The following is a 10,315-nucleotide window of genomic DNA, read 5'->3' as shown; positions in this document are numbered from 1 at the left end:
CCGACTTTCACGTTTTCGGCCAATTCTTAGGGTTATCGGCCAATTTTTAGGGTTTTGTGCTGACTTTCGAGTTTTCACCCGATTTTTGAGAGTCAGACCAATTTTTAGGGTTTTGGGCCGATTTTTTAGTTTTTTGCCGACTTTCGAGTTTATGGCCGATTTTAGGGTTTTAAGCCGAGATTAATTTTTTTGACTGAATTTAGATAGGGTTAAGGGAGAGATTGAGAATTTGAAATTCCTTCATATTTTGAGGTGATTTCAATAACTATAAATCCTATGGAGTAAAATAACTCATTTAATTACTAGTAATTTGAGAATTCCCCACATTAGATATCTAAACAGGTATTTTAATTGAAGGGATTTGAAATACCCTCTAAAATTATATTCCCCTCAAATATTCCGCCATCCAAACACAACCTAATAGTTAAATGGAATTGGTCAAAATCAAGCTTGTAACTGGTCAAATTGGGTTTAATTCGGTAGGTTGCAGGGGATAACTCAATTAAATTTACAGGAATCTTTAAACATGTGATCCAAAGGAAAAGGGAAAAAGGGTATTGGGAAAAAACAAAAGGAGTGTGAAATGAGTATTCGACCCCTTTGATTATTCGTTAAAACTGGGAGCGCACATGTATTTGAGTTTATGGAAAATTCCAAACAACTTTGATATATAGTAATGAAGTACATTATTTCTACCAGGGACTACCTTAGCTCAGGTAAACTAACCTTAAAGTGAAAAACAGTCTTGTTATTGTGCTAAATTTAGCAGCCTCACTTTTGCTCTCTATTTCGTTTTTTATCAACTTGTTCAACAACTTTTTAGTACCTCTTTGTAAATTCTTTTCTACTTGAAAGTGTTCTTAGTAACTGTTCACTAAAAGTTCTAGGAGACAAGGTTGACCGGTTGAACTCGCCTTCTCTTCTTGCTAGTTTTGTAGTTCGTATGTTTTACCTTTGAAATTACATGTGTTTATATAGAAATAGGTTAGGACTCTCTTGTAGCATTTGCTTCACTTTAATTAAGGTCTAGTAACAATAATTGCTTGATTCGAATCGAGATATTTGGACATTAATCGATTCCTTCGTTATTTGAAATGACTTTGATGACACAAAAGCAATTTATGTGTGATTTAAGAAGGAATTTCATATATTGTTGACGGATAAATCAACTAACTTGAAGATAAATAAATAATGTACATACCTTACATATACCTTTTTTTTAATGTAAATTTTCTTGATTACATACATATATATTACATCTATGTTAGATCAGTAACGCGAATATAGATTCGGAGCAGAGAGAAACACACAAGACTTTAGTCACGCAGTTCAGATAAATTGCCTACGTCTGCGACTATATAGCAGCTATAGTTTTGTGGGTTACAGTGTTATTAGCATATATATATGGATATTAATGATCCAGTTTACAATAATACTCCTAAACCATACCGCGAGGGCGAAGCAGAGACATTTCGTGCCCACCTGAAATTACGCATGAGCTATACTCAACAATTACATCTCTATTCCTTAAAATATCTCTATTCCCATCCTTTCTTTCTCATCTAAATTTGGATATAGTCAATAGTCACTCAATTTTAGAAATTGGGAATTTGTGATGTAAATGAGCCCCCACCCGTGGTCCTAACCTGAAGCATTAATTTGACAAAAATTAAAGCAAACATTTGAATGAGACGAAGGCGGCTATAGACATAGCCAAAGCTCAACCATGTCCCTTTCAGAGCCAACCATCCTTTTCAATTATCATTCAAATAATTAACTTTCCCTTCTGTAAAAATAAAAAGCTTCTAATGACAACTGGCTGGTGAGTCGTGACCACGTCCTCTATGTGTAGCTAGCTCACAACACATATATATATTCCCTCATACTTTTCCACTTAAACACCATCCTCATTAGTTCTCTGCTCTGTGTTTTCTTGTCTTCCTGCAAAAAAACCAGCAAAATGGGTCAGATTAATCGTGTACTTGTGCTGTCACTCTCATTAACGCTGTGTTTTTACACTTGTTTTGCTCAGCTTAGCCCAAACCACTATGCTAGTACCTGCCCCAATCTTCAAAGCATCGTTAAAGGTGTTGTTCAGAAGAAATTTCAACAAACATTTGTTACAGTTCCTGCTACCCTTCGTCTCTTCTTTCACGATTGCTTTGTTCAGGTAACTAGATCAACAATCAATTGATTAAGTAATAATGTGAATGTGATTAATTAATGCTAATTGAAATTTAATTCTAATGTTGCTCTGTTTGGCTTTTGGTTTGCAGGGTTGTGATGCTTCTGTTATGGTGGCGTCTAGTGGGAATAACAAAGCAGAGAAGGATCACCCTGATAATCTGTCACTGGCGGGTGATGGGTTCGACACCGTGATCAAAGCGAAAGCCGCCGTGGACGCTGTTCCGCAGTGCAGGAACAAGGTTTCGTGTGCTGATATTCTCGCCTTGGCTACCCGGGATGTTGTTGTTCTGGTTTGTACTTCAATCACTCACTACTCTGTTTTTGTACTTGAGGACATAAATGAAACACATGTTTGCAAAGACTTTCATAATTAATTCTAGAGCTAAAAATCACTTATGACAAGAAATTTATGTGACAGCATCTTCGGATGTAAGGTGGAAAACCATAGTGAAGCCAAAAATATTGCAGTTGACATGAACTAAAGCTGAGGAGAATTACTTCTGTGCATTGTGATTTTGTCGCGAACATGTTTGAATTTGATTTGTTTTGGTTAAAGTGAATTTGATTTTAGAATTATTAATTAGAAAAAGGTAATTTAACATTGAACAAAACAAATCTTATTTGAATAGTAATATAATAAACATAAATTATTAATATATATTAAATTTTAAAACCTTTTATTTTCGTATACACAAATTAGATTTTCTTCGCAAAAGGTTTACATTGAAAATGTTACTTTTATGTTTAGAGACTTATAGTGCATGTTTGGAAACTCATTTTAAAATCGCAGTGAAAATAAAATCACATTGGATAGAAGCAAACGTTAAGAAGATATATATTTTTTTTACTATAATTTTAATTTCACCATGACTTTCGAATGAGTTTGTAAACATGCATATAAATATTTAATTTTTTAATCTTGTTTGTACTTCCATTGATAGAAAAATGTTATGCACATTTATACAACCAAATTCTTTTTTTTCCAAACAAGCTTTTCTGTTTGGGAGCATAGAACCAAAACCCAAATAAGAGATTCCTGTGATTTTGGAGTTTAGTGAGGACCTTTAGTTAATTAATTGATTAATTAGTAAATTAAATTTCATCTACAGGCTGGTGGACCTTCCTACACTGTTGAATTGGGGAGATTTGATGGGCTAGTTTCAAGAGCTTCTGATGTAAATGGGAGGCTTCCTGAGCCAAACTTCAACTTGAACCAGCTTAATTCCCTATTTGCGTCACAAGGGCTCACCCAAACAGACATGATTGCACTCTCAGGTATTGCGTTTGCTTCTATTTATTAAATGTGTACCATTGACATATAGAAGTTCTTAATTAATTAGGTGTTTATCTTGGATATTTATCATCTAACTTATGATAATCAAAAAAGAAAATGATGATGATTCACACAATGAAATTGTGCATATTTAAGTTATGACACGTAAGAAAATATTCCACCTGCTAAATGAGAATATAACCATCTATCTACTACCACAATTTGTTTATGTTAAATTGTACTATGAAAGAAATTAATTAATGATGGGCTAATGCGTCATACATCTAACTAACATTAGTGACATACACTAAACAAGCTTAATTTCAACTTTTGATAGAGTTTGTGTACATTATTCTCCACCGACGTTCATGAGATCAGGCCATTTTTTTCATATTGTTATGCATTATTACAATATCCAATAGGCATTGAGATATGTGATTTTTGTTTTTGTATTTGCTTTTGGGAACATCTAAACCGAACAAGCTGCGAGTTTAGTTTTAGAGTTTAATTTTAATATAATTACTATTCTTTTGTTCCATTAAAATTTCACTTACATAAGTAGTTTAGTTTAGTTACTCTAACGAAATGTCAAATCAATTAAATGATGTGACAACACCATTGAATTTATTAAGTATGATTTATCCCCACTAATAATACATTAAAGTTAAAATTCTATTTCAATTCACTATATATAGAAGGAAATAAACTTGACATTAGTATCACTAGCAAATTATTTCAAAGTTTAACTATGCCAACAAACTCATAATGTGTTATATATACCTAATACGACCAACACTCAATAAGAAATTTTCTAGCAAAATATTTATTATTATGAGTCAGGTCTCATCAAATTACTATGAACTCTATATAATTTAATTGATCTGATATGGATTTCAACTAATAAAAAATAGCAAACTAAACTAATTAAGTGTTAGTAACACTATTGATACTAAATATTAACCAAGTTTGTATTGTAAATCTCAATAAAACATGCTCTACTCTATTATGTTCGAATTTAGATTGTGCGTTGTTAATAAGTCCAAATTTTTTTAATTATCCGATCTTTTAATGAGACGACTAAAATTATAAGATATTTCTACTATTTGATTTTGGTAAGAAATATGACTCGAATTAATCCTAATCCTACAACATAAATTTATAAATGTGTGATGTAGAAAATTAGTAAGTGCAAACACAAAATATCTTGTGACTTTTTGAAATATCACTAGCTTGACTATTCTGTTCGACACCATCTGATAAATTATTTGTGCATTGAATATAAAAAAAAAACACAATTATTTGTCAATTTTGAATTGAAATCTTATCAAGTGAGTCATGATTAATTTATGAGTTTGGTGTACACATTATAATATGTATATCTATATTAAATTTATCGAGAACTAAGATGTCCTAACTCCTGAGAATATTCCAATCTAAATGGAAAATGGAAAATGACTTGTTCACATCAATCTATCTTTATTTAATAAAAAGATAACAGGAAGAGGAGTAAGAAAACTAAAAGATAACAAGTGATGCGATAAAAAAAAAAAGAAAAAGAGTAACATGAGAAGAAAATGCAAGTGAAAATAAAATGGAATTGGAAATACTGTGTAAACTTATCAGTGTTAAAGCCGAACTTCAAGCTCATTAGGTACATGCACAATGCACATGCAAAAGCAAGAAAACGAAGATTCATTCTGAAAAAATCAGAACCAAACATTGCTGTAACTTTTGTACTCTTGCGAATTTTCTTTCTCTATCAACATGCTAATTGCAACTATTTTACAGGTGCACATACCCTCGGATTCTCCCACTGCAACAGGTTCTCGAATAGAATATACAGCACCCCAGTGGACCCAACACTCAACAGGAACTACGCAACCCAGTTGCAACAAATGTGCCCCAAGAATGTGAACCCCCAGATCGCCATCAACATGGACCCTACGACTCCTCGAACATTCGACAACATTTACTACAAGAACCTTCAGCAAGGGAAGGGTCTCTTCACCTCTGATCAGATCCTCTTCACGGATCAACGGTCCAAGGCCACCGTTAATTCATTTGCTTCTAACAGCAACACCTTCAATGCCAACTTCGCGGCGGCCATGATCAAATTGGGTCGCGTCGGAGTTAAGACCGCCAGAAATGGGAAGATTCGTACTGATTGTTCAGTGCTTTAAATAGCATGTATTTTGTGGAGGAATGTGAGTGATGGAGAAAAATTTGCAAGTGGTAGTTAGATTATTATTTGATGTTATTAATCGGTGAGGGATATTGAGGTGGCTTGTTTGGATTTAATGGGATGGGAGAATAAGCTTTAGTTTCTCTTTGGTGTGACGTTTCAAATAATTAGAAGTCCTCTGAATTTATGAACTCTCCCTGAATTGTTCATAAAAAATGAATAAGAGAGTGTTACCAGAAATATATATGAATGAATGAATGGATTTATTGTTTGAGCATATCCAATTTCCTTTTTAAGTCTATTAAGATAAGGGTGTTCACTAATTGAAATGGGTCCATTTTGAAGAAAAGTCTTTTGATACAACCAATTTATTGTTTCCTAAGGCATCTTGAATTAATTGAAATGACAGATTTCGTCACCAATTATACAATTGAATTCAAAATGCAACTAATTGAAGTCAATTTATACAATTAATTGAATTAAGAACTAGACACCACCATTTGAAATGACAAAGACAAGAGAAGAAACAAAGAGTGCGTACCAAATATCCTAAGACAGTTTGGTCCAACTCTTTCATCTCAGCTAATAAAGCTGATATAATGTATCCAAAAACAAATGAACTAGTGCGTTCAACATAGGTAACTAAAATTGTCATGAATAAGTGAAATTGTTTAGACAGAGTCCAACTGAATAGGTCCTAGTCATTGTATAAGCAAGTGGAATTATTTTTCAACTCATTTTATTGAGAGTTTTTTGCTTTTCAGTCGAGCCTACAAGCAATCATAATGTAATAGTGTGAAAGCCTTAGAAAAACTCAAAACACTAGATCCAGAACTTGAAAACCAGTCGACAAATTCTCAAAACAAAACCACATGGAAATTTTTAGGGCTTAATAACTCAATAATAACAAGATTAGAATGTTTCAAACTGCAAATCAGTAAGCAGAGTCAAGTTAAACAGAACTTGTAATGAGTACTCATCAAAGTTTCTAGTTCTTGTAGATTCGGTAAGCTTCTTAACAGGTAAAGAGCACCTGAAATTTCCTTCAAATCATTGAAGTGCATGAGCATGGAGAGATACATTGAACCAATGCAAGGTCTAGGAAGCTTTACTGGTACAATCCCTATTGTCAAATACTGGAGCAGAAAGAAGAAACCCTGGAGCAGAAAGAAAGAAGAAACACAAGCTAAGTTCTAAATCAGTATACAAAGTTTTCAGTGCTTACAGAATTAGAGTTGCATACACGTGATAGTGGTACAATGGGGCTTTGTCTCATGCACATAGGGTGTACAAGAGAATGGATTTTCTTCATAGATAATAAATAAGTGGCACCTCATCATAATTTTGTGAACAGCACAGGAAGATATCCACAATTTCCGCATGAAAAGTTCAGGTAAAATAAACATAAGATGATCTGTTTATATATCCCTTCAATTAGTTGAGCCAACTCAGGTTGAAGAGAAAGAAGTCTAGACTCTTCAACAAGCTTACCTTCTCAATTACCATGCTCCCTATGCAACTTCATTGTGAGTTAAGACTCTTCAACAAAATAATTTAAGAAGCCACAGTTAGGCTGATGCCTGGCGTGACCAAGAATCAACACACTCAAAAGACAATGTTGAAATGACATACCCATAACAAAAATAAACATCATCACTTAACATAAACAATCTGCAAGGAATGCTCTAAATTTGTTGAAGGGCACACTCTGCAACTAGGGAAGAGACATATCATTTACTTGGTAAATAACCCTTAAAAAGATAAAATCACTACCTCTAATCAATTCTCCACAAATCAAGTTCATAAATTCATTGAGAAAGGCTAGGATACCCTATTCTTCTGACTTAAAGGCCAAATTCTACATCACAAGGCAGACCTTTCAATGTGATATGTAGGGCAATTACAAAGACTAGACAAGCACAAAAGCATGCAGGAAGCAATTATATACTCATAAAACATCACATATAAAAAGGAAGAAAAATAATCAAACAACTAATTCATACACTAATAATCAGAATCCAATAAAGAATTTACATTCAAGTAGACATAAGTGATATATGATAGAAAAGGTAACAATATCTAAAATTAATGTGTTTTTCAAGCATAGTGCCAACGTTTAGTTAACCTTCAAGATTCTTAATTATATAAGATTGCAATCACATAGGCATCTCAAAATGATAATCATGTCCCAACCACTAAAATAAAACTCAATAGATGAGTGGAGCTTTAGGTTAGAATCTATTAGACTATAATGTTAGATTTAATTTCAACCTGAGGTAAACTTGAACATTCATAAATAAAAAATAGACAGTTTAAGGAAAAAAAATTAAAATAAACATGCTGATACCATATCCAATGCAAATAAAGAGTGCAGAAGACCAGAAACCAAGAGCTTGTATTCTAAGTCAAAGTATGTAATCATTCATGTCTTCTATACCAACAGCAAAAAATGCAATTTTGTAAGAGGAAATTCTACAGGTGAAAAGGAAACATGTCTCCCCTACAATAGTTATATTACTTAAATATCTCTTGTGATAAAAACTTAAATTAGAACACTATTACATTCACATCTGTAGAGACCTAACTAGCACAGCTAAAATCAGAAAACTTGTTGTTACTGTTTAAATATGCATTATTGAGAAACTATTGTTTATTTAAGGTCCTCTTTTTTCTTTTATTATGTTATTCAGATTTCAGACCTCTAAAAAATACATAAACTAAACATAGAGGAGAAACAGAAGTATAGTGTTTACATATAAAAACCATGTAATTGAAAGAAACTACAATTTCTCACACAACCTCATCAATGATACCTAAAATACAGAACGCCAAGGAACACAAGTTAAGCCCAGAAAACCTGAATATGTGATTTATTAAAAAATCTTAATAAAATCAAGAGCTATGACACCAAAAAGACATTCCCACCAATTCAATAAACATTCAAAACTTATTTCCACTGTACGTCAGCAATGTTTAGAGTTAAAAATCAATATCAGAGTAAATTAACCCATTCCAATATTATTAATTATTACTTGGAGGAAAACTCATAAAGCTTTGTTCAATACAATATTGAGCCTGTAACCTTCTCTAAATGTAGGGACCAATCTTTCCCTAGTATGTTAGGATTCAACTCTGTTGCTGTTCTAAAGTCAGAGACAGAAACAGATCCAATTTGCTCATTCAAGCCAGGTTGTATTGGACCATTAGATCTGTTTACAGCCTTTGAAGCGGCTAAATCTAAACATGGTTTTATCAATCTTTTGAGGTAGGTGTCAAGTGCTTTATTCATCAAGGCCGCTGCATCAGCAGAGATCTTAAATCCTTCCATTTCCAATTTCTGCTCCAACCTTTTTGTCAAAGAGGGCGTATCAGGTAGCTCGCCAATACTTTGGCAGGTATCAGTGCCAGATGGTAATCCATTATGTAACAGTGTACGAGTTCCTTTATTGTAGGTAGGAATTGCAAGAGGTGGCTGAATAGGACTCCTCATATAAATGTTCACCTTCTCAGAATCTTGATCAACCTCCTCCCCATCTTCCACGCAGAGGGGAATCCTGCTAGCTGCAGAATCTAGTTCCTTATTACTTTGCTGCTCATGAATTTCACGAACTGAATCCTCAAACCCAATGTTCACGTTCTTCCCATTAGGACCAAGAGGGCTGGGACGATCCTTGAATCTACGGTCACGCAAACTCGGAGTCCTGACTTTTCGAGGAGATTGAAGAAAATCCTTGCACAGAAACTGAAGATCATTACACCCATTTGGAATTTTCACATTCAAAGAACTTCCTATTATGTTGCCTCTCTTGGAGAGACTTGCCTTCTTCAAGATTGACCTTATGAAATGGTTATGAAGATGGATATTTTCCCTACCAATAGTCGCCCTGCACTGTCTATCAAATTCATGTTTGCTTATCTTGACACTGAGAAATCTCGTGAGAAGATTGAAGTACTTGCACGCTTTCACAGTTCCAAGCTTCCTTTCAATCTGCAACTTCTGCTCTAACGTGTCTACGGGAGAAAAATACCGCGCTGCCGGCATCCTACTTGACCAAATATTAATAAAAACAAATCATACAACCGATACAAGCAGGCAAGCAGCTATTGAATTGAAAACAGCAAATTAGCCAAAACCCAGATTTCAATATTTTCAAAGCTAAAAAAAATTGAAAATCCAATAACTTAATGGTCAAATCATCACTGTTTATGTTCACAATTGAAAATCACAGATCACAAATTGAACTACAAAATGCGCTGTTTTTCACAGCAGGAAGTAAAAACAAGCAATAATTTACGATTTATACATCAAAACAGTGGCTAAGCTAACTCAAATCGCAAATTGAATAAAATTCAATACCTAAAATTGATCAAAACACGAAAATTGACAACACAGTATGAAGCTGGAAAAACAGAGAAATGGAGTAAAAGGAGAATGAGGAACAACCTTAAAGTGGAAATTGAGATTGATCCGGTTGATTCGATTGCAATAATTGGAAGACTAGAGTAGAAGCTTTGGTTCTGAAGCGGAAGATTAGGGTTTGATACGATGGAACCTTGACCTTTCCGAAGCTTCGAAGTTGGAAGTCGTTTTGGTCAAAGGCACGTGGCTTTTGAAATGCTTTCTAACATGTTTTTTTTTTTTTGTCAATTTCTAACATGGTTAACTTTCGTCT

At 33.7% G+C, this 10,315-nt stretch overlaps 2 protein-coding genes across 2 annotated transcripts; one reads left to right on the top strand and one right to left on the bottom strand.

Annotated features, from left to right (window-relative positions):
• The first annotated feature begins 1,889 nt into the window (after positions 1–1,889).
• LOC130710250 (peroxidase 73-like) lies at positions 1,890–5,919 on the top strand. Its single transcript, XM_057559451.1, has 4 exons — positions 1,890–2,170; positions 2,277–2,477; positions 3,297–3,462; positions 5,249–5,919. The coding sequence occupies exons 1-4, from the start codon at positions 1,961–1,963 to the stop codon at positions 5,638–5,640; spliced, it is 969 nt and encodes a 322-aa protein (XP_057415434.1). The 5' UTR covers positions 1,890–1,960; the 3' UTR covers positions 5,641–5,919.
• Positions 5,920–8,640: 2,721 nt separating this feature from the next.
• LOC130710249 (uncharacterized) lies at positions 8,641–10,315 on the bottom strand. Its single transcript, XM_057559450.1, has 2 exons — positions 10,087–10,315; positions 8,641–9,685 (listed from the first exon to the last, which is right to left on the bottom strand). The coding sequence occupies exon 2, from the start codon at positions 9,682–9,684 to the stop codon at positions 8,701–8,703; it is 984 nt and encodes a 327-aa protein (XP_057415433.1). The 5' UTR covers position 9,685; positions 10,087–10,315; the 3' UTR covers positions 8,641–8,700.

The sequence above is a fragment of the Lotus japonicus genome, chromosome 4 (genome assembly GCF_012489685.1).
Source record: "Lotus japonicus ecotype B-129 chromosome 4, LjGifu_v1.2".
Taxonomy (NCBI): Eukaryota; Viridiplantae; Streptophyta; class Magnoliopsida; order Fabales; family Fabaceae; genus Lotus; species Lotus japonicus.
Note: the sequence above shows the minus strand (reverse complement) of the source record. Positions and strands in the feature narration are given on the sequence as shown.

Coding starts and splice junctions, on each gene's coding strand:
- LOC130710250 (XM_057559451.1), top strand. CDS start 1,961: ATGGGTCAGATTAATCGTGTACTTGTGCTGTCACTCTCATTAACGCTG. Junction 2,478..3,296: donor CCCGGGATGTTGTTGTTCTG/GTTTGTACTTCA, acceptor TTTCATCTACAG/GCTGGTGGACCTTCCTACAC. Junction 3,463..5,248: donor AGACATGATTGCACTCTCAG/GTATTGCGTTTG, acceptor ACTATTTTACAG/GTGCACATACCCTCGGATTC.
- LOC130710249 (XM_057559450.1), bottom strand. CDS start 9,684: ATGCCGGCAGCGCGGTATTTTTCTCCCGTAGACACGTTAGAGCAGAAG.